This window comes from Adiantum capillus-veneris, chromosome 2 (genome assembly GCF_014529385.1).
Source record: "Adiantum capillus-veneris isolate H3 chromosome 2, ASM1452938v2, whole genome shotgun sequence".
Taxonomy (NCBI): domain Eukaryota; kingdom Viridiplantae; phylum Streptophyta; class Polypodiopsida; order Polypodiales; family Pteridaceae; genus Adiantum; species Adiantum capillus-veneris.
This window is the reverse complement of record NC_140932.1, coordinates 133,648,786-133,673,439: the sequence shown is the minus strand read 5'-3', so window position 1 is coordinate 133,673,439 and position 24,654 is coordinate 133,648,786. Positions and strand designations below refer to the sequence as shown.

The 24,654-nt window shown below is 43.3% G+C and overlaps 1 protein-coding gene across 2 annotated transcripts in view; it reads right to left on the bottom strand.

The window, feature by feature from the left end:
* Positions 1–241: 241 nt before the first annotated feature.
* The window catches only part of LOC147463672 (uncharacterized protein At5g02240-like), a 60,576-nt gene continuing 36,163 nt past the window's right edge, over positions 242–24,654 (bottom strand). For both annotated transcript variants that reach the window (XM_086490116.1, XM_086490109.1), the window contains 2 exons: positions 902–1,019; positions 242–562 (listed from right to left, as the gene is read on the bottom strand). In XM_086490116.1, coding sequence (XP_086346242.1) covers positions 399–562; positions 902–1,019 — 282 coding nt within the window. In that variant the 3' untranslated portion in view covers positions 242–398. The remainder of the gene's footprint in view (positions 563–901; positions 1,020–24,654) is intronic.

Here is a 24,654-nt window from a genome sequence, read left to right as displayed (position 1 = left end):
ACTTATTTTCTACCGCTCTTTGCTTAAATACCTGCACCACTTGGGTTTTCCCGTGGGTGTGTTTTACATAATTTTTCTCATCCCACTGTTCACTTACTGGGCCAATTTAATTTACATACTTGTACTTCTGTACATGGGCATGTATGTATGTATGCATGCATGGATGGATATACAAGTACATGTACCTCTAGTGGACATGCATACACGTTTTGTGTGAGTGTGTGAGTGTGTGTTAAGTACAGCCGAGGAAGAATATTTACATCCAGACATAAATATATGTACATCAGCTGCAAGCACATCATTACATACTTTTCGGGTGCACCATGTTATAATGTACACAATCAAAGTCGCACATGTGCATCATTTATACGGTACAATGCATCATATAAAATCAGTGCTTATTGGTCGGAGACAAGGCTAGCAAGACTAGCAGCATCTAGCCCCCCGTCTTTATCTCCATTAATGATCTCAAATGTCGAATTTGCAGCACATTTGCCCTCAATACAAGCCATTACAACAGTTGCCACATCTTCTCTTGTGATAAAACCACTGCCTTTGTCACCTGTAGAAAATGGTACATGCAACGTAAACAAAATGCTCTGACGTGTCCAACATGGGTTGAGAATCAAGATAGAAAAAATAAGATGCCCATGTTTTTAATTACCAAAATACTCCTGAAATTTGCAGAAATCCCCTCAAAACTGTGAAATTTCCTTATTTTAATTTCAGATGGATTGCACCAATTCTTGCATAAGATATTCCATTTGGAGTATTGATCCAGTGAAAATAAGGGCCTTTTTGAACAATTTCAAATTTTGAGAGGGAATTTCTGTAAATTTCAGGGGTATTTTGGTAAAATGACCCCCTTTTTAAAATAGAAAAAAAAAATAGAATCCCTTACCCTGCTCAAATAGTATTTGTTTCTTGCCACCCGTTTTGTTTGTCAAGCCGCCAGGTCGCACTATATTGTAACTCATATTCGGCTGTTGCTTGTATGATTCTCGTAAGCATTTCTCACTCTGCGGACACACGGTAAGAAATGTTGAGAGCTCTCAATGACGTTCGGCTTCTGACAGATCCCACATAAGCATGCCCTTAAGGAGCAGAACTAGGTGTGCATGGGAAGGTGAGAAAGAGGGGTTTTTGGGGGGGGGGGAGGACATGTTAAAAAAGAAGTGAAAAACCTAGAGCCAATAGACTGCTGCCATGTGAATACCACATGGATAGGTTAGATGCACAGCATTTTGAAAACGCTCTGATGCTTCCCATGTAATTAAAAAAGGTTTTATGAGTAGAGAACAGCATTCTGCAAAACGTTTTCCAATGCTATGCGCCACAAAAACGTTGAATTAAAGCAAATATACCTTCATAAGTTCACAATAGTCTGAACTCACGAATTATAAGAGGGGATAAAACACTCACAAAACTACAAAAGCAAGGGACATAAGAAAACAAGAAAAAAAGAAAAACTAAACCCTGTATTTGCTACTAAACAAAACTAGACAAAACAAACCATTATTCACTTAAAAATGTTTTTAGAAAAGGCATAAGCAAAATAAGTTGAAGCAACTTACTTAACTAAAACTTGAAACAAGTACTCAACTTTAAACTAACGAGGATAAGACATCTCAAAGACTTAATCCTAGAAATCAAACTCCACACAACATCTTCTAAAGGAAAATTTTATTAAGTCCTGATGTAAGCTAAATACTAGAAATGAATACTACTACAAACCTACAAAGAAGAGGCTGAAAATAACCAAAGACGTACAAAGATCCAAACTTGACAACACGTAACCTCAACTTCGCTGCTTGTCCAAACAGGAAGAATAAGATTATCACCTTTATCATGCATAGCTTGGACAACAGAAGCAGCCAACTATGACATCCCTACTCACGTCGTCGGCGCTTAAGAGTAGGTGCACGTTTGTATAGAGGTCATTCATGCTTTGGACGTACTCTATAAAACCAACGAACTGAGTTTCTATCACCCTCCGGTGGTGATGGGCATACTCAACCATGATAAAGGCTAATATTTGTCAAGCACGAGTAAAAATACTAGAGGCACTGCAGACCTAAACATTTGTTACAAAGTTAAACAATAAATGGGCTTTTAAGCTCCCCACTTGTATTGAATTTACTACTCATTAACTTGAACATTCCAAAGGAAGAAACATTGAAAATAAACCTACTACGATGCAAAAATGAGCGTACATTTTTCATGATTCTTGTCATTTGATGCACGATAGATTCTTTGCACAGAAATTTTGGCCTTTACACCTTCATATCGCCGGAAAGACAGCTTGAGGTACAAATTTTGAATATCAATGATTTTTTTGTTTTGTTTTGTTTTCGGAGTCGGGTAGGGCACGCCCGGCTGCTCCCCTCATACACCAAAAAAGTATACAAGAAGAACGACCGGGACTATGCTCCCAGAAACTGAAGGCACACGCTTTTGTCACTAGTTTCCTCTAGACTACGAGAATCCAGAATTATCTACACTCTTAGGGCCATGACTAATCCATTGAAAGACCCATTTCGCCAACTTGATTTGGGCGTGACAGCGACCAAGTACCTCTGTTCAGAGGCCCAAGTACTACGGGACTTGCTTCGGTCTTCCCTTTGGAGTTGCCTCCTCCAGGTAACTTATCGCTCACCTCACTAAACTGCCTTTGAAACCCGACGGTTTTCCCCTAGGAAATGCCATACCTGCTTGGAAGGGCGTCGGCTCACAGGTGGTGTCCACTGAGGTTGGTGGTGTGGACCCGTTTGCACCTCCCAACCCCTTTTAGGTGGAGTTGACCCCCCGAGGGGGGAATGGCACTTCGGCACTCTTGTAGCTCATCTGGCTTCACTTGGGGAGAATTACGAATATCAATGACTGTTAGCTCAAGAAAGCCCGGGACATTATTTTCAAGATCACACCAAGCCAAGGTAGAACCATACATAGTGTATCATTCGTAATGGGACCCCCACACGGAAAGGGAGTAACTTGTTTTAAGTTACCCCCTCCTCCCTCCACTAATTGCACCTCAGAGCGGTGCAATTGGGGGGAATGTCACAAAGTGATGACGTGGCATGCCCAACTGGGAAGAACTAGCCAAGAGGACAAGAAGACCTAAACTAAACTCAAAAAGTGGGCCTAAAACATAAAGGGGTTAGAATTTTTCATAAAAACCTAACCCTACCAATTTGAAAGAACTTACAAGCATCAACCGTGGGGCCTAAACCCAAAAATATCAAAAGCTTTAACTCTAGGCTGATTTTCGTAAATTGCGCTGACAATGATGATGTGACAGGCTGTACGGATTTTCGCATTTTGCATAGGCATATTTTAGCAGAGTTTGTGTGAGCTTTTGGTACGAGATGCTTTTGGGTGTGACTGCTTTTTGATCTGATACTTTTGGGCTCTACTTTGAGGCATCCTATGTAAGTTTAAAAGTGCCCGGAGGGCCACTTCTCGGAGACCATCTAGACGCAGAGTCTTGGAAAGAGTTGGGCCCTTGGGAGTTACACCTTGGCCAAGTAATAATTAAGAAATACCGAAAGGGACGCCAGTCTTTGGGGCCAGTTCGTTTGGGGACGGAACTTTGCCATGCCGTCTCTCTCTCTCTCTCTCTCTCTCTCTCTCTCTCTCTCTCTCTCTCTCTCTCTCTCTCTCTCTCAAGTTCAATTATTTGCATATTTTGCTCGTGTGTTGCTAGTGATTTCTCACTGGAGTGTCCAAGCCTGTAACGCTGGTATCAGAGCCCAGAAGATTCTTCTTCTATGGAGGATCAAACCCTTTTTGCAGCACACATGGGTTCTCGCGGAGAATCTAACATAGACAACACCCCTTCGACCTTTGGTCTCCGGGGAGATCAAGAAAAGTTGAATCCCAGCATGGAAACAAAGGGAACCAACGGAGACTTTGGAAAATTTTCCGAGCAGTCAGGAGATTTGGCAAATTTCCGGCACGGAATCTCGACAGAGCGAAGTACAGACGTCAGTTGCAAGTTGACACGTGTGTGAAACGGTTGATCAAGAATTCCAAAGATCCGGAATACGTGAATCACCTGAAGAATTATCCGCTTGATGAGACTGGCGACAGGTAGTGGATTCTCCTCTCAAGACAAATGTCGACTACAAGTTAGACACGTGTGTGAAACGATTGGTCAAGTACTCCAAAGATCCAAAATATGTGAATCACTTGAAGAATTACCTGCTTGATGAGATTCACTCAAGATGGCGAGAGGTCGTCGATTCTCCTCTCAAGACGGTAATGAATCAAAAAGTAAAGCCAACTGCAAAAAAGCAGAAACTGTACTCGCAGAAAGAGCTTGACAAAGCTCTTGAAAAGAAGATGAACCAGCTAATGAAAAGCTTAAAGCACTCTCGCAAGAAGAGGAAATCAACAGATTTCCTCGGTCATTTGGGTCGAAGGTCGGCTTTTGAGGTGGTAAGCAGATCCAAGAAGCATGTTCGTAGAGTCATTTTTCTTTGTCTTCATAGAGTTCTGACAATTCGTCGTCCTCTAGTCCCAGACAGAATGAGAAAAAGCGAAAAGTATAAAAAGCAAGAGAAGCAGATTTTTGAAAAAGTCTAGAAGGCATAGGCAGCCATCTAGCAGTTCAACGGAGGAGACTTCATCCTCTGCTAGGAGTTTAGAGTGTGAACTAATGGACAAGAGGACCGAGGAGTTCAAGGATGGTGGTCAAGCACTCAAGTTTGACATGTTTTCAGGCTATCAAGACACCCATCAAGCCCTTGAGTTCATATCGCATTTCCGGGAGGTCCTTTCTCAAAACGCTCCAAGGTGCGAAGGGCGGTATCATCTTTAAAGGAAATACATAGACATGGTAGTCTACTCTGTTGTTACGCAAAGAAGCACCTGGGAAGTGGGTAAAATTCATGAGAATTTTCACTTCTGCTTGGATAACGGAAGAATATATCATCACGGCTTGGCATCATCTGAGAATGACTAAGAAAGACACTTTGGATGACTACTACCAGAGGTTTTGGGATACCTATCTGCCAGTGTCCTCATTTCGGAGGGTCACTTTGAAGGACCAGATTGAGCGGTTTTGCTATGGATTACCAAAGATGGTATTGTCTGCAACAAAAGTCTCACTCTATTCAAAGAATTATGGGACATGCCAAGCAAGGTTTTGGTATGCATGTCGGTGTTAGGTGTCAACTATGGTGGGTGCCATCGAGGGCAAGCCATGGCTTAGGAGAGCCTACAGCAGAAGGGATTGAACGAGAGAGGAGAGAGAGATTTGACACTGTAAACAAAGCAACGCTTGTATGATTGTATTTCTTTGTAAAAAAAAAGGCTTACAATATATAAAAGAGTTTTGCCATGCAAATTGCTAAAAGTATCTGCACGCTTCAAGGGGAATATCCCATGCGCCGACACCAACAATCGAACGAGGGCTTGAACCCAACAATCCCCCCCTCAAGCCCGCGAACTAGATAGATTACTCTCATGATACCTCGAGTTTTTGGTATACTCAGCAACCGTGAGTTTTAGGTTCTCTCACAATCAAGAATTTTTGGTGTATCCATAACCTGCTGCGATGATAAAACCCCCCCTTGAACAGATAGGGTGTAGGTCAAAAAATTAGCTACCAATAAATGGAGTTTTTGGTTCACTGCCAATCCTTGGGTTTAAGGTGTACCCAGTAACCTCCCGAGAAGCAGGATAAAAATGGGCTAAGAACAAATATGTTTGGGAGGTCTTACCACTTATGTGTGGCAGTGTCTAACCCGTACAAGTTTTTATCATGGCAGCATGACTAACAACAGATAAAGTAAAAGAGACTATGACTGAAAATATATCATTGTGTTGACAACATAACAATAACAAATCTAGGACACTAAACAAGGATGAATTCGTATACCACGTTCTTGAGGCAAGTCTTCGTGCATGACAACATACTTCATGGCTCCTCTCTCGAGCACAACTCATATGTAAACCATTGAATTGCTAGAACCTTCAGCACATATATGGTATGATGTTTGTGCCAATTTTTGAAGTCCTGTCAGATATTTAGAATCCCCCAATCTTCCTTTGCATCCATGTTATAGCAAAGTTTTGAGATGCTGTGAAAATTGCCAAAAAAAAAGTTCCTTTACTGCTTGCCTTTTGATATGCTTTGACCACAAAGAAGGCATTTTTAGATGATGTGTCTTGCAGTGCCTACTGCGCTACCAACTCCCTAAGGCAGCGTTTAATTATACTTTTCAAATGATAATCGACTTCACTACTATAGCCGGGGCTCAACAGTTGCGTTTTGATATGCAGCCGAGCTCAATAGCGCTGCATGGGGACCTTCAACAGCGTTACCTTTTGAGATGAAAGGATCTCGCTGCCTTGTAGAACTACCTCCAAGAAGCACAGCGTTTTGAGATGCTTGCGAAACTGCCTCTGTGAATGCCAAGTCACCTCTTCTGCAATGCCTAGGAAGCAACGTCTTGAGATGCTAGTGAAATGCAGCCCTGCCTGCAACGCCTTGAGCGTGTTGAAATGCTGCCTTTCCCAATTCGCAATCTTTAGAGATGGAAATGTGCGTACATGTGGGGGATTAGCAATTAGCTAATCTGGTACTTGTTCACAAGGCTCTTGCCTTGGCAAACGTACATAAAACACTCAAAATTGTACATGATCATGTGAGTAGCCCAACTAGTGGGGCATTACCATATGTGCAAAGGGGAGAGAGCCATGCACGAGAGCAAATCGTCGCACTACATGAGACAAAGGAGAAGGCAAGCTTTTCATTAAAGTTGTAACTGACTTGGACACTCCAAGTCGAGATTCTACCGCAACACCACAAGAATTCACTCCAAAACAGTTCACAGTTCACAATTGATTCGACACTCGCCAGGCGGAGTTCCGTGCTTAGAGATATTGGCCCCAAAGACTAGCGCCCCTTTCGGTATTTCTTTTTGTATTAATCTGTTGCACAAAGTATACGGAGTGGCTGATCTCACTCTCAGACTCTGCGTCCAGATGCTCTGAGAAGTGGGAGCCCAAGCCACTATTATAAAGGTTTACAAGGGATGCTAAAAGCAGAGCCCCAAAAGCTGTCCCAAAAGCTCTCTTTTAATTAAAGCAATTCATCTCACTAGACTTGCTTGAAAAATAAAGCAACTCAAATAAAGCTTTTTGCGTAGAAGTTCTTTTTCAGCCAGCATGCGTAGGAAAAAGCACGTTGTATTGCTGCCTAAAAGGCGCCACAAAACACGGGATTCCGTACAGCCAAGCCACGTCAGCCCTAGCAACGTGAAAGCCGGAAATCTGCAGCCACAGCCACGTCAGCATTTCAGCCAGACAGCCACGTCAACATTTCACGGGGTGTATGTGTGGATGTGTCCTCTGCTGCCCCGCAATGTCCAGGCATGACACGTCACCAATTTGTGACATACCCCCCTCTTGAAAGCATTGTAATCGCCCTCGATTACGCCTGCAAAATAGACAGAAGCCGTAAACTGTCTTAGCAGACATTGACTGTTAGTACCGACGCACTAGGAACACACATCTAGCACATGTACCAAATCGACAGTCACATCACAAGACATCATTTGACATCACAGGACATCACATGACAAATCACATTCAACATTCATTCGGATCTCAGACCATGATTTATCGGCAAGGCAATTAGCAATCGCATATAGATCCACTCAGGACCTCAGAGATGCCCGATTGACTAATCCCTGTTGCAACCATGTCTATCGAGATCATTCAGACCAAAATGCTGCAGTCATTTCGTCTATAAGTTCCTGCACTTAAACAAGTCAAGAACATGTCAGTATCATGTTCGGGAATTCCAGTTCATAAAGTCATTACAGCAGAATAATGTCAGCTCTCACTATCCCTGAAGCTCAAAGAGACATTAGTGACTCTAGTATCAAAAATCTAGGCATCTTTGACAAAGGAGCGGAGTAACTCCCCTCTTGTGCATACCCATTGTACCAGATATCCGGCCAAGATGAGTTCGGGGTTCCATTTGGAATAGACTATGCTAAACCAAAAGCTTCAAGGTAAAAATTCACAAGCTGAGGAGCATCTGCCAGGTCCTCCTCCTCCATTCACTTTGCAGCCAATGCGGGGTAGGTCTTGAATTTAACTAAGAACCATCTTATTGCTTTACCTTTTATCTTTCTATCTTTCTGTGCCAATATCTGTTTTGAAACGAGTATCTGCTCGTTTTCCTCCAATTCGGTTTGCTCATCTGGCTCCCCATCATCGGGCACATCGCCTTCAAAAGGCTTCAAGAGACTCACATGAAAAACATTGTGAAATCTCCAAGTATCGGGCAGCTTCAATCCAAAGGAGACATCATTTATCTTTTCGGAAAAACTGGAAAGGTCCATAGTATCTCATGCTAAGCTTTTGAGAAAGCCGCTCCTTTCCCTTTTTCTTTCTTAGTGTGCCTTTCCAAAATGTAAGAGCACCCAATCGTTCTCCTTCCATCTCAAATCGCGACGATGTCGATCTGCTGCCTTTTTCTGAGATTTCTCCAAAGCCTTCCGAACCAAGTCCAAGTCCCTCATGAATTGGTCGGCTTCAAAATCTTATCTTTCGTGCTAAGAAAGGGTGGAACCTTCGTAGCAAATTCAATATTCTCAAATGGCACCTTCCCTATCAAAGAGTTAATCGTGTTTTTGTAGGCATATTCCACCAAAGGTAAAAACCCTTTTCCCATAAAGTCTAAAGACGAAGACTTCAACAAATCCAAGACCACTGAATTAGCAATCTCTGATTGCCCGTCAGTCTACGGGTGGAATGATGACGAGAACTGCAACCGCATGCCACTGTTCTCCCAAATAGCCTTCCAAAACAAGCTCGTGCATCTAGGGTCTTTGGCGGAGACACTCGTCTCAGGCATGCCATGTAATCTGAATATCTGGGCAATAAACAATCATGCCCACGTTGTGTTTTCGAGAGATCAAAAATGAAATCCATTGCAATACTTTTCCAGGGGCAGTCGGTAAGGGTAAAAGCTGTAACAATCCCTGTGCTTCGTGCCTGTCAAAGCCTGACCTTCTAGCATACCAAGCAACTGCATACAGAATCGTCCACGCCCTTCTTGAGTCTTGGCCAAACAAAAGTATCTCTCCACACCGTTCAAGGTGGTAACAATGCCGCGATGTCCCATAAAAAGTAGACAATAGCATTTGGTTAGAACCTTTTCCCTCAACGGTTGTGTAACGCACAACATCATTTTCTACATCAAGTAGCCATCCCGAATGGAATATTCCGCTACTACCTCCCCATTTTGTATTCAACTGAATACATCTGCAAAATCTGTATCTATGGCGCACTGAACGACCATATCCTCGAAGCTTCTATAATGTATCGCGGAAATAGCCAGAACCAACGGCTTCCGAGACAAAGCATCTGCCACCAAGTTCTTTTGTCCCTGCACATGGACAATCTGGAAGTGAAACTGTGACAAGATATTCGCCCACCGCATCTGCTTTTTCGATAGCTGCTTCTGTGACAAGAAGTAGCGTAAACTCTGATTGTCTGTGAAGACAGTAAAATCCACTCCGCGTAGGTAATGTCGCCACTGAGTAAAAGCATGGATAACCACCAAAAGCTCTTTCTCATAAATCTGTGCTATCAACTCCGGCCTTGAGAACAATCGGTTCTCATAGGCAATGACATGGCCTTCTTGCATTAAGACCGCACCTAGACTACGACCACAAGCATCACAATATACCAAATGACTTCTGCAAGTCCGGCAAAGTCAAAACTAGTCATGTATTCAATTTCTCTTTCAATGTTTGAAAGGCAGTCACCTCTGTGGGTCCCCACGAGAAAGAGACTCCTTTCTGTGTCAAGATATGCAAAGGGGAAGCAACCTCTATAAACTTTCTAATGAACCGCCTGTAGTACGAACACAAGCCAAAGAAGCTTATAACTTCATAGACATTCTTTAAAGCGGGCCAATCACGGATAGTCTCTATCTTGGCCGGGTCCATCTGCAGCAGGAGCACTCATGCTGCTGACACAATGTGTCCCAAAAAGTGTATCTCTGGTAGAAAAAATTCACTTTTCTTCGCATTAATCACCAACTTGTGATCTCGTAATGCCTGAAAGACCTGAAGCAAATGTTCTCTATGTTCTGCCTCATCCTTGGAGAAAACAATGATGCCATCAAAGAAAGTGTCAACAAATAGTCTGTACGCTCGAAAAATCCTGTCCATCATCCGGTTAAATGTCGCAGGAGCATTGATTAGGCCAAAAGGATCACCAAAAACTCAAATAATCCAAAAGTCGTCCGAAAAGTTGTCTTGTAGACGTCTTCCGGCGCGATTAGGATCTGATGATATCCACTTTTCAAGTCGATCCTGCTGAAGCACGAGGATCCCTGTAGTCGGTCAAGTATATCATCGGTCCTAGGAATCGGAAATTTGTTCTTGATGGTGATTTTGTTGAGAGCTCTATAATCGATGCACATTCTCCAGGATCCGTCTTTCTTCCAAACCAACAACACTGTAGAGCGGTACGGTGAAGTACTAGGCTAGACAAGACCCTTTTCCAAGAGGTCTTTCACTTGGTTCATAATTTCTTCGTTCTGGGCTCGGCTCACACGATAAGGTGGCCGGTTCGGTGGTGTGCTTCCAAGTATCAGATCCTCAGGACGAGCTGGTGGTGACTCGTTTGGCAAGCCCTCTGAAAAGCAATCGGCATGAGTGTGGAGAAAAATCATGGCGTTCTTCATTCATGTCAAAACATATTCGACCTTTAATCAGCATTCAGTTCTCTACAGAAAATCGAGTAAAGAAACTGAAGTTCATCAAGTACAATCTTTGTGCCCTTCATTTGTCAAGTCGCTTTCTCGCCCGATAGTCAACCACGCCGTTGTTCTTGTGGTACCAAGGGAATTCGAGTAGGATGTCACAACCTCCCAAGGGAATTACGTTGAAATCCTCGTGCCCTAAACACCCCTAACATTGCAAACAAAGTTTGCCAATGATCGGTGTAATGACAACATCCCGTCCGCGTGCCGACAGTGTTGGGTTAAAGGCCTAAATAACCCCTTTTTGTACATTTTTATACTTTGTCCAGGTTCAATATACATTTTTTAAAGATCACTTATAATAAAAGTGGGAAAACCCAAAACTCACTGAGTTTTCCCCAAAAACGTGAGCCCTCTCTCTTCTGCTAGCGCTTCTTGCCCTGCTGGCCTTCGCCTCCCCTCTCTGCACACACTGCACTTCCTCGCGTGCTCTTTCACTTGCACACACTGCCGTGCGCTCATCAGCTGGTATCAGAGCCCAATTAGGGTTTGCTCCCAAACCTGTAAACGCTGAATTTCAACCAAGAAGGTCAACTTTCACGCGAGATTTTGCAATTTCGTCGCCAAAGGACTCGTCCCCGGACACTAGAGAGCTCCCGGCAACCCAAATTGACCCAAAACAAGCTGAAATTAGGTCAAAAACAGGAAATTACAGGTTATGACAGCAAAATATAGGTTTTGCAAATGATGTATTAAGGTGTGGGAATACTTCTACTAAGTCCCTGCTACCCGAAAACATTGAAATTGCCAAAAAAAAAGCCCTAAAAACAGATGTTTTATGCAAATGTCAGATTTGGGCAAGTTTTTGCAAGTGTTTTTATGGTGCGATTACATTGGGGAAAGTGCAAATTGATGCAATCTACGCACATTTGACAAATTTTGTCGATGTATGACCATTTGTGGCTCAATTTCATGCAATTTTGATGCTACAAATTGGGGCTTTTGCGCTTACATGCTTCTAAAGGCTATGTATTAGCCTTATATGTCTTCTGAGGCTAAAAACAACTAAATTTGTTGTTTTCGAGCACAAATTCGCTCGCTGAAATTTCCTGCGCATAAATTTCAGAAATTGAATTTTGTGCCCAAATCGACATGTTTTGCCCCAAATTGCTCCTGTGACCATTTGGAGATGTAGTGCACATCTCTGTGAAACTATACTCCAATTTTTGCGCATTTTGCCCAAAAATTCAGCGTATTATCCCTCTTATTTCGCGCAACTATGCCTCATCTTCTTCGGATGTGAAGAATCTCTTCGAGATTAGGAGGTTCGATGGAACACGTTTTGATCTTTGGAAAGACAAGATTCAAGGAATCCTATTTCTTAAGGATTGCGAAGGGGCACTTGAACAGGTGAAGCCACAGAATATGACGGATGAAGCATGGGTTAGCATGAACAGGAAGGCCGTTACATACATTAAAATGGCCATGACAGATGAGATCGTCATTGATGTGAAAGGTCTCACGATTGCTTTTGATGTATGGGAGAAGTTAAAGGGAATGTATGAAAATACAACGCCTGTCAACCAGGTGCACTTGATGCGAAACTTGTTGGCATGCAACTAGATGAGTCCAAGAGCGCGGCAGAGCACTTGTCATTGTTCGCAGGTACTTTGTCGCAGTTACAGGATTCTGGCTTGCCCCCTTTTGGTGATAAGCTGAAAGCTATCTTCTTGCTTATGACCTTACCTGAGTCATGGGAAACTTTGGTGGTTTCGTTGTCCAATAACCCCAATTTGACCTTTAATGGTGTTAGGAGTTCTATCTTGAATGAAGAAATCACGAGGAAAGCAAGTGGAGAGGGAGGCAACTCTACCAACATGGTTAGAGGCAAGACAGAAAAGAAGAATGCTTATGCACAAAGGAGTAAGAGTAACAGTAAAGAAAGGGGAAATGCAAGCAAAGGCAAGGGTGATGTGACTTGCTATCAATGCGGCAGGAAAGGTCACAAGAAACCCGATTGCAGGTACTATAAAGCTGAGTTTGAAAGGAAAAACAATGGCGGAGACAAAAAGAAAGAGAAGAAGGAAGTCAAGGCAGATGCACAGGATAGCTCAAAGGACAAAGAGAAGGCCAATGTGGCTTCTAGTGTCGTGATTAAGGAGCTGTCACATGTAGAGGACATCTTGTGTGCCACTTTGTCAGATGATGATGCTTATGACTATGATACCTCTCTTAATGTTCATTCACAGGACATGCAGATCACCAAGAGTGATCTTATTGATGCTTTGTTGATTGTCAATGATGCATTGTCCAAGACTTGGATTGTTGATTCCGGTGCTTCATTTCATGTGACTCCTATCAAGGAGTGTTTCTCTACTTTTGATGCGGGCAAGTGTGGCCATGTATACCTTGGAAACAATCATGCATATTCCATTGAGGGTATTAGCACTGTGCATCTCTCCATAGATGGCACAAATAAGCTTGTCTTGCATGATGTTCGATATGTGCCGGGAATCAAGAAGAGTCTGCTTTCTGTTGGTCAGATGGATATACATGGTTACAGCATCTTGTTTGAGAGAGGGTCATGGAAAATGACTAAAGGCTCAAGGCTGATTGTAAAGGGCACAAAGAAAGGGACACTTTACTGCATGCATGGAAAGGCCGTGTTGGGCAAGTTTATTGCATTGGCTGAAATTAACTCTCACATGGAGTTGTGGCACAAGAGGCTTGGCCATATGAGCCAAAAGGGCCTTTCTAAGCTTTGTACTTTGAACAAGCTTGATGCTAAAGGCACAAAGCTCGACTTTTGTAATGAATGTCAATATGGCAAGCAAGTAAAGCGTTCTTATTACTCTGGTGTCTCTCGTAAATCTTGTGTGCTTGATCTTGTACATTCTGATGTATGTAGCATGCCTACTAAGTCTATGGGTGGTACATGTTATTTTGTCTCCTTTGTTGATGATCATTCTAGGAAAATTTGGGTTTATTTGCTTAAGTCTAAGGATGAAGCCGTTGCTGCGTTTAAGAAATTTCATGCATTTGTGACCACCCAAACAGGTAGAAAGCTAAAATGCTTGCGTACAGACAATGGGGGGGAGTACACAAGTGCTGAATTTAACAAGTTTTGTGAAAATTTGGGCATTAAGAGAGAGCTTATTGTCCCATACAGCCCCTCTTCTAATGGTGTGGCTGAAAGATTCAATAGGACACTTTGTGAGAGGGTGCGATGCATGCTGTCCACAGCTAATCTCTCTCATGGATTTTGGGGAGAAGCTTTGAAAACTGTAGTGCATATATGCAATCGATCCCCTCACATGTCTTTGAAAGGTGACATTCCTGAAGAGGTTTGGTCTCGCAAGCCTGCTTCATATGATCACTTACGCATTTTTGGTTGCGAAGCTTTTGTGCATGTTAGACCTGAGTTGAGGAGTAAACTAGATCCGAAGTCCATTAAAGGCCTCTTCATGGGATACGGTGAAGAAGGCGAAATGGGTTACAGGATTTGGTTACCTCAGCTCAAAAGGGTTGTACGCAGCCGGGATGTTGTTTTTAATGAGGCAAGGCTGCTTCAAAACAATTGTGCCTCAAAGCATTTCCATAAAAGGGTGAAATTTCAGCATGACCAGCCACCTGTTAGGCCTATTTTTGAACCTCAGGATGCACCACAAATGGCTGAAAATGTAGATGATCCAATGGTGTTTGAGCCAGATGATGTTGGACATCAAATTGAGGCTCTTGAAGGGCATTTGCAGCCAAGAAACAATGCTGAAAATGATGTACAGCAACCCATTGTTGATGATTTTGTAGTGCTACCTGATGTAAACCCATTGCCGGATAATGTGGATCATTGGGTGAGGCGGTCTACTCGTCAAAGACGGCCTGTGAGTCGATATGACCCCTCTTTGCATCACATTATGTTGACAGATGAGGGAGAGCCTCTTACGTATAAAGAGGCAAAGACATGAGAGCACAGCGACAAGTGGGAGCTTACTATGCAGGAAGAGATTAAAGCTTTGCATGCTAATCATACTTGGAATTTGGTTGAATTTCCCAAAGGAAGGAAGGCTATTCCTAACAAATGGGTATATAAAATCAAGACTGTTGATGCAAAACCCAAGTATAAGGCAAGGCTTATTGCAAAGGGATATGTTCAAACCAAAGGCATAGACTTTCAGGAAGTGTTCTCTCCTGTTGTGAAGATGACCACTTTACGTGTATTGTTTGCCATTGTGGCTGCTCTTGATTTGGAAATGGACCAAATGGATGTACATACCGCTTTCTTGCATGGTGATGTGGAAGAAGAGCTTTACACGAAGCAACCCGTGGGTTTTGTCATCCCAGGCAAGGAACATTTGGTATGTATGCTCAATAGAAGCTTGTATGGGCTGAAACAATCATGTAGACAGTGGTACAAGAAGTTTGATCGCTTCATGCTTAAACATGGTTACAAAAGAAGCCATGCAGACCATTGTTTGTATACCAAACGTGATGAGGATGGCAGCCCGATCATTCTTGTGCTCTATGTAGACGATATGTTGATAGCTGCAAAGAAAAGAAGCACTGTTGATGCTCTTAAAGGGCAGCTGAAATCTGCGTTTTCGATGAAAGATCTTGAGGCAGCTGAACATATACTTGGAGTGCGTGTTACACGGCAAAGAGACAAGCGCCTATTGTATTTGTCGCAAGAAAAGTACATTGAAAAGGTGCTGGACAGATTTAACATGGCTGAAGCAAAGCCTCTTGGTGTGCCATTACAGCCATATGTCAAAATCTCCAAGGATGATTGTCCCAAGTCAAAGGAAGAAGCCAATGACATGCAAAGTGTGCCTTATGCTTCAGCTTGTGGTTCACTTATGTATGCTATTGTTGCTACTAGGCCTGACATAGCCCATGCAGTGGGAGTTGTGAGCCGGTTTATGGCTAATCCAGGCAGGTTACATTGGGATGCAGTGAAGTCCATTATGAGGTACTTGAAAGGGACTAAAAACAAATGCCTCTGCTATGGTAAAGGACCAAAGGAGTTGAAGGGATTTTGTGACTCTGACATGGCAGGTGATGTGGATACATGGAAATCCACAAGTGCCTATGTATTTACTCTTGCGGGAGGTGCTATTTCATGGTGTTCTAGATTGCAAAAGATTGTTGCATTGTCTACTACAAAGGTTGAATATATTTCAGCCACTGAGGCTTCCAAAGAAGCTATTTGGTTAGCACGCCTATGCAGTGAGTTTGGCTTGCCTGCCAAGGTACCTATGCTTGGTTGTGATAGCCAGAGTGCTATATGTCTGGCAAAGAACGCCATGTTTCATGCACGCACAAAGCATATTGATGTGCGGTATCACTTCATACGAGAAGTGCTTAAGGATGGCCTTATTACATTGGTTAACGTCCATATATCACAAAATCCAACCGATGCTCTCACTAAGTGCTTACCCAAAGCACAACATCATCTATGCATAGAGATGGTGGGAGTCACGTAGCTTAAAGGCGCCATTTATGCCTTTAAGTGGGAGGTTGTTGGGTTAAAGGCCTAAATAACCCCTTTTTGTACATTTTTATACTTTGGAACCTGGACACATTTTTTAAAGGTCACTTATAATAAAAGTGGGAAAACCCAAAACTCACTTATTGAGTTTTCCCCAAAAACGTGAGCCCTCTCTCTTCTGCTAGCGCTTCCTCTCCTACTGGCCTTCGCCTCCCCTCTCTGCACACACACTGCACTTCCTCGCGTGCTCTTTCACTTGCACACACCGCCGCGCGCTCATCAGACAAAACTACCTCCGCCTGTGGCCTCTGCCTGTCGGACGTAATTCCAAATCGAGCCGCCAATTCAAGTGAAAAGAAGTTGGCCTTGGCTCCTCTATCAAAGAAAAATGAGGGCTTCCTGTTCTCTCACTTTGCCCTAGGTGCGGCAAAGTTTGTACTTTCGTTCATATGATTCGGTTCGGGCCCCACGCAATGTAATACCAGTTCTAGTTTCATCTGCCTTTTCTGCCACGTTCCTCGGCTGCTTTCGAACTCTCTGGCCTTTCTTCATCATGTTCTTTCGGTGCCTTTTTAGGGCACTTCGCGGAGATATGCCCAGTTTCTCCGCATTCAAAGCACTTCCCCTCTCTGATGTAGTTAACTCTCTCTCGAAGAGTGAGCTTAGGTCGTGCATCCTTTTCTTTCTTTTCTGGGTTGCCCTCTTTCTACTTTCATTGTTCGAAGTCTATTCGGTCCTTTGCGTCATGATTTCATTTGTGGGGTAGGTCAAACTGCCTAAATGAATGGCAAAACCCCGTTTCGCATGACTCATCAGTTCCTGAATGGAATCTGACTTTGCTCTAAGCAGTGATCGCGGATCTCTGTAGGAAGTCCCAAGGTAAACCACTCAATCTGCTCTTTGAACGAGATCTTCTTAAATGATAAGGCGGTAGAAAAGAGCTTCAGAATCTCTTGCAATATGCGTCCAATGTATCCTTCTTGGTCATCCGAAGATAGTTCCAAGCAATTCGTATGTCGCGTTCGTACTCTCGAGTCAGCCAAGAAGAAATAAAAATCCTTTTAAATTTCAGCCATTTAACTGGCACCGTCTTGTTCAATAGGAGTGTGGACCACCAAGTTCGAGCATTTCCCTTGAAGTAAGAGGTAGCCCTCCGAAGCTTGGAGTGCTTTGAGTAACGCCCTCTAGAGAAAGCTATGTTAAATTGCTATATGAAAGCCAAAGCCTTCGAAGCATCTCTATAACCAGAAACGTGTCAAATTTAATCGACTGTCCACCTTCTTTGAACTCTCGGACTTTCTTGCTTTTATCTTCCAGAAAGTCATATTGGTTGGCTTTATAAAAATTCTTCTTCTTTGCATAAAAGCTGCTGTCATCAGAGTCTAAACTATCCGAAGACGAGTCCTCTATAGAACTGTCAACCACTGGGCGAGATTTAAACTTCTTTATCTTTTTCTTGCCCATTTCAAAGCTTTGCTTTTTGCTTCGCTTTTTCCCTTTTCTATCTTCTTCGCTCGAGTCAGAGGAGCAAGAAGAACTCTCAGAAGAAGATGAAGAAGAAGAAGAATTGGGTACTCCTTCAAATCGAACACGCTACTAATGCTTTCTTGCCGATGCAAATGTAAACTGACGACCCAAATGACCCGGGAAGTAAGTTCCTTTCTTCTGCTTTTTGTCGTGCTTTTCTAGTTTGCTTTGCGCGTCAAAAAGCTGAGAAATCCGTGCATCAACCACCTCTTCTAATTCTTGCTCTATGTACATCCTTGGAGTAGGAGGTTTCTTGAGTGCCGGTTTGACGGGTGGTTCTGTGGTTTGACGCCACTGTGAATGCACCTCGTCAAAGGAGGTCTGGCTCATAAATTTTGCAAATTTCGGGTTCTTCGCAAAATTTAGAATCATCTTTGTTGCATAGTCGATCAATCGTCGACGCTCCATCTCTTCAAGCTCCGCCTGAGTAGGCTGAGGTGGGCCATACTCCTCGCGTGAATCCTCTTCCGGATGCAAAGGAAGTCGACTGATCTCTATCTGAAGCCATAAGTGCCGCGTAAAAAGGATCGGATTTCCCGGTAGAAGAGAAATCAGCGCGCTCTGATACCATTGTAACTGACTTGGCCACTCCAAGTCGAGATTCTACCGCGACACCACAAGAATTCACTTCAAAACAGTTCACAGTTTACAATTGATTCCGACGGAGTTCCGTGCCTAGAGATATTGGCCCCAAAGACTGGCGCCCCTTTTGGTATTTCTTTTTGTATTTATCTGTTGCACAAAGTACACGGAGTGGCTGGGTCTCACTCTCAGACTCTGCGTCGAGATGCTTTGAGAAGTGGGAGCCCAGGCCACTATTATAAAGGTTTACAAGGGATGCTAAAAGCAGAGCCCCAAAAGCTGTCCCAAAAGAGCAGTTCATCTCACTAGACTTGCTTGAAAAATAAAGCAACTCAAATAAAGCTTTTTGCGTAGAAGTTCTAGCATGCGTAGGAAAAAGCAGGCCATACTGCTGCCTAAAAAGGCGCCACAAAACGCCGGATTCCGTACAGCCAAGCCACGTCAGTCCTAGCAACGTGAAAGCCGGAAATCTGCAGCCACAGCTACGTCAACATTTCACGGGGTGTGTGTGTGGATGTGTCCTCTGCTGCCCCGCAATGTCCAGGCATGACACGTCACCAATTTGTGACAAAAGTTGTGAACCTTCAACCACTACTCACATACACGCTGTAGGTCACAATGAGTAAATTTCAGCCTCCACTTCAATTTTGGGTGGCCCCTCTTGGGATGAGAGCCTTTGGAAGTGTGTGTTTGACTTGCAGGTTGATGCTCTCCTACTGTCATGTGTCCAGATTGCCTCTCTTGAGTTAATTCCCTACTTCTCACCAACTTGTAAAGTTGTAAGTGACTTGCCAAGTGGCCCAAATCCCATTTGGCGCATACAGGCATCCATACGCATCAGAATTTAGTGCTAACTGAGTTGACCAGTCCCAGACTGACCGGCCTAGACTCCCGATGTGAGAAACCCGTTCGAACGCAACCGTTTCACACTCGCCATGCAATGTCCACTTGCACCTTTTCAAGGGTTTCGGGAAAAACAAGTAAAAATAAAATAAATAAAAATATGTACTACATATTTAAAGAAGGCAATAGGAAAAATACACATCCCGATGACATATCCCACCCTTGAAATACTGCAAGCGACCTCGCTTGCATGCCAACAATACATGATCATATCTCCTGATATCACATATACTCTATGATGGGAATCAAGGATATACATGCTTTCGAAAATCTAGCGTTGGACAATTAGACAATCCCACCAACCTGGCTACCACAATATATCAAGCATAGAAGTCTTTTGGAGTACTCTCAAGCACAAACTTCTCTAGCCAAATTCTGGATGGAAAGAGTAGATACAATTGCTAAACTACTCCTTTGAGCATCATGAACCATGCTCTCACCTTGCTCCAAAGAACTACATCAAGTCACTGTGGGTTCCAGTTGAACGGCTTCAAGATACAATTGCAGCAATTGAGGTGAATCAAACAATTCAAACTCTTCCATCCATTTAGCATCCAAACATGGATATTTCTTGATCTTCACCAAATAGCGTCTTGCAACCTTTCCTCTAACCTTCCTTTCCTTATGTGCCAATATCTGTTCAGGAACAAGAATCTCATCTAATTCTTCCACTTCACGTTGTTCCTCATCAAGCATATTCTTTGGCACATCACCAACAAAGGGCCTTAGAAGGCTTATATGAAAAGCATTATGTATTTTCCAGCCTTCTCGTGGCTTCAACCTGTAAGCTACATCGCTAATCTTTTCCAAAATCTGAAAAGGACCATAATATCGCATACTGAGCTTTGGAAACAAACGTTCCTTGCCTTTTCTTTTTCTTAACTCGCCTTTTCAAAGCGCAAAAGTACCCAATCACCAAGTAAAAATACAAGTTCACGACCGTGACGATTAGTAGCTTTCTTTGCTTAGCCTAAGTCTTCTCGAGAGAAATCTTTATCTTCTTGTATGTTTCATCCATATCTTGCACATATTTGTCTGCCTCAAATATCTTATCCTTAGTTTGCTAAATGGATGGGACTTTTTTGAATTTTCCCTCCTTCCACTATCTCAAATGGTGCCTTGCCTGTTGACGTATGCACAATGTTATTGTAAGCCTATTCAACCAATAGGAGATGGTGTTCCCAAGTTTCCTTGTGCTCTGACACATAACATTTGAGCAGATCTAGGATTGTAGAATTTGCCTCTTCTGACTGTCTATCAGTTTGTGGATGTAACGAAGATGAGAACTTTAGCGTACTGCCCATGTTCTCAAACAATGCCTTCCTGAAAAGGCTCGTCATACGTGGATCTTTGTTATTGACAATTGACTGAGGCATCCCGTGATACTTAAAGATATTGCTCATGAATATATTGACCATGTGTTCTGGCTTTATCTTCTTATGAAATGGGTTTGCTTACTGAACATACAAATGATAGTCCAAATCCATCATTGCATGTTTGCGTTCTTGGAAGATCAAAGATAAAAGTTTATCGCTATGATAGTCCAAATCCCATCATTGCCTATTTGCGTTCTTGGAAGATCAAAGATAAACTCCATCACTATGCTTTCCCATGGCATATCAGGGATCGACAATGGCTGCAACAATCCCTATTGCTTTTGCCTGTCAAATTTGACTTTTTGACATACTAGGCATGATCTTACAAATGACATCTTGACGAAAAGTTGGCAAAATAGAAGAATGCCTCAACCAGTGGAGCATGACTTTCCATCAAAACCTTTGGCCATAACTGTTTAGTAATGCATAACTTTCTATGCATCATGAAAAAGTCATTCTTAAGCATATAGTGCTCATGATGTTGCCCATCAACAAGCTGATCATAAATCCTTGCAAAATCTGAATCTTGAGCATATTGTGTCTTCATTTCGTCTAGTTCACAATGGTACGGAATTGACATTGCCCAGATTTGGGGCTTTCGTGACAACGCATCAGCCACCACATTCTTTTTCCCTTCCACATGCACAAACGGAAAATGGAACATTGACAAGATTTTGCCAATCGCATGTGTTTCTCAGACAACTTCGTTTGTGTGAGAAAGTATCGCAAGGTTTGGTGATCTGTTTGGACAACAAAATCAGCCCCTAGCAGATAGTGAGAGCGTAAATTACTGCCAGCAATTCTTTCTCATAAACTTGCAAGTTGCTTTCGGTCTTCAAAAGAATTATGCTCTCATATGCAACTACTTGGCGATTCTGCATTAGAATTACACCAAGATTGTGGTCACATGCATCACATTGAACCACAAAAGGTTTCAAAAGATCTGGCAATATATAACCAGCTTGTACACAGTAGAGGGCGGTACTAATTCAATTACCTGCTAACTTTACACAAAGCAGTGAGAAGAAAAGAGAGCACAGATGCGTCCAGCGACTAGAATGTCACCGCGCACACACAGACCGACACCCTGTAGGCCCCAAAGACTGGCGCCCCTTTCAGTATTTCTTTATTCAACTGAAAGTAGACGATCCGAACACATTGATCAAATCCCCCCCAAGCTGTCCAAACCTGTCAAGGGCTAAAAACGCAGGTTTCCCACCTGATTTCGGTAGCATAACGGCGTCAAAACCCTTGTTGGTCAAAAGCACACCTCTAGGGTGAATTCCTGTGCATTTTGGAAGCTTTTTGGTGAGCTGTAACAGAATTTCAGTGTGCTGTAATTCCCTGTTTTGCCATTGTCGGGTGCCCAAAACCCTATACACGCATCCCAATGCTCCGCTGGTAGTATAGGTGTGAAACCCTAAACCTGCAGAAAAACACAGCAGGCTGTAATTCTCTGTTTTGGATCGTTTTTAGCGGAAAGAACATGTCTACGTGTGTCCCAAGGGCTCGCGCTCGCAATGGGACAGTCCCCCTGTGATTTGGACGAGTTTTCACACGAGAAAACTCTCCAAATTCGCAATCATTTGTGATGGAACTGTGCGTACATGTGGGGGATTAGCAATTAGAAAATCTGGTACTTGTTCAGAAGGCTCTTGCCTTGGCAAACGTGCATAAAACCCTCAAAATTGTACATGATCATGTGGTAGCCCAACTAGTGGGGCATTACCATATTTGCCTCTTTTGAGTTTCCCTAGTTCCCACCAACTTATAAAGTTGTGAGTGACTTGCCGAGTGGCCCAAATCCCATTTGGTGCGCACAGGCCTCCATACTCATCAGAATTCAATGCTAACTCGATCGACCAGTCCCATACTAACCGACCTAGAATCCTGATGTAAGAAACCCGTTCGGCCGCAGCCGACAACATTAACTCATATCGGCTGCAGCCGAACGGGTTTCTCACATCGGGAGTCTAGGTCAGACAATTTGGGGTTGTTCGACCCAAATAGCACTGAATTCTGCTGAGTATGAAAGACTGTGTGCGCCAAATGGGATTTGGGCCACTCGGCAAGTCGCAACTTTATAAGTTGGTCGGAACTAGGGAATAAACTCAAAAGAGGCAAACTGGACACATGGCAGTAGGAGAGCAACCTGCAAGTCAAACACACGCTTCCAGAGGCTCTCCTCCCAAGGGCGCCCAAAATTGAAGTGGAAGCTGAAATTTACTCATTGTGACCTACAATGTGTGTGTGTGTGTGTGTGTGTGTGTGTGTGTGTGTGTGTGTGTGTGAGTAGTGGGTGCAGGTTCACACCTTTAATGGAAAGCTTGCCTTCTCCTTTGTCTCATGTAGCGCGATGATTTTCTCTCGTGCACTAGTTGGGCTACTCGCATGATCATGTACAGTTCTGAGGGTTTTATGCTGTTTGCCAAGGCAAGAGCCTTCTGAACAGGTACCAGATTAGCTAATTGCTAATCCCCCACAAGTTCACACAGTTCCATCGCGAAAGATTGCAAATGTGGAGAGTTCTCTCGCGTGAAAACTCGTACAAATCACAGGGGGATTGTCCCATTGCATGTGGGAGCCCTTCGGACACGCGTAGGCGTGTTCGCTCCACTAAAAACGATCCAAAACAGAGAATTACAGTCTGCTAAAATTAAGCTTGCTGTGTTTTTCTGCAGGTTTAGGGTTTCACACCTAAATTGCAAACTAGCACCAAGGGAGCCTTGGGATGCATGTACAGGGTTTTGGGCACCCGACAATGGCAAAAAAAGGGAATTACAGCACGCTGAAATTTTGTTGCAGCTCATCGAAAATCTTCTAAAATGCAAGGGAATTCGCCCTAGAGGTGTGCTTTTGACCTACACGGGTTTTGACGCCGTTATGCTGCCAAAATCAGGTCGGAAACCTGCATTTTCAGCCCTTGACAGGTTTGGACAGCTTGTTGGGATTTTGATCAAACTGTTCAAATCATCTATTTTCAATTGAATAAAGAAATACTAAAAGGGGCCCTAGACTTTGGGGCCTACAGGGTGTCGGTCTCCGTGTGAGCAATGACGTTCTAGTCGTTGGACGCATCTGTGCTCTCTTTTCTTCTCACTGCTTTGTGTAAAGTTAGCAGGTAATTGGTTTAGTACCGCCCTCAACCTAGTACAGGACCGGTTATATGGTTCCATTGCCGGGATGAGAGCCTCTCGACACGTGTGTTGACTTGCAGGTTGCTCTCCTATTACCATGTGTCCAGTTTGCCTCTTTTGAGTTAATTCCCTAGTTCACAACAACTTATAAAGTTGTAAGTGACTTGCCGAGTGGCCCAAATCCCATTTGGCGCACACATGCTTCCATACTCATCAGAATTCAGTGCTAATTGGGTCGACCAGTCCCAGACTCACCGACCTAGACTCTCAATGTGAGAAACCCGTTCGGTCACAGCCGTTTCACGTTGGCCATGCAATGTCCACTTGCACCTTTTCAAGGGTTTCGGGAAAACAAGTAAAATTAAAATAAATAAAAATATGTAGTACATATTTCAAGAAGGCAACTGAAAAATACATCTCCTGGTGATAGTGTCACCTGCACATGGGTTCGATGTGCCATGTGGACAAGCTATTGATTGTCCAGAGCCAAGCCAGTGCCAAGTCAAGTGTCTAGACCCTAGGGAATAGTGTGGGCTTGTTCGTAGGATGTACATGTCCGGACAAATCCGTTAGAATAGGTAACCCTCTTGCATAAATGGTTCGTACATGATGTTCGGCATGTGTTTTGGCGACACCGGCATGTAGAGCTAGAACAAGATGGGAAAGACCTGAGATCAAAGTTTCAGGTTGTAACAAACTTGGACACCCCAAGTCAGGAATTTGTCGCGACACGAACGAGAGATTCACTTTAAACACTTCACAATTTATATCACAATTCAATAGAGTCGACACGGCCTGGAGAGATTGGCCTCAAAGCCTGGCACCCCTTTCGGTATTCCTTTTTGTATTAATAATTAAGCAAAGTACAGTTGCCATTGGGTCGCCTCTACTCACCGGCTCGTCAACACACCA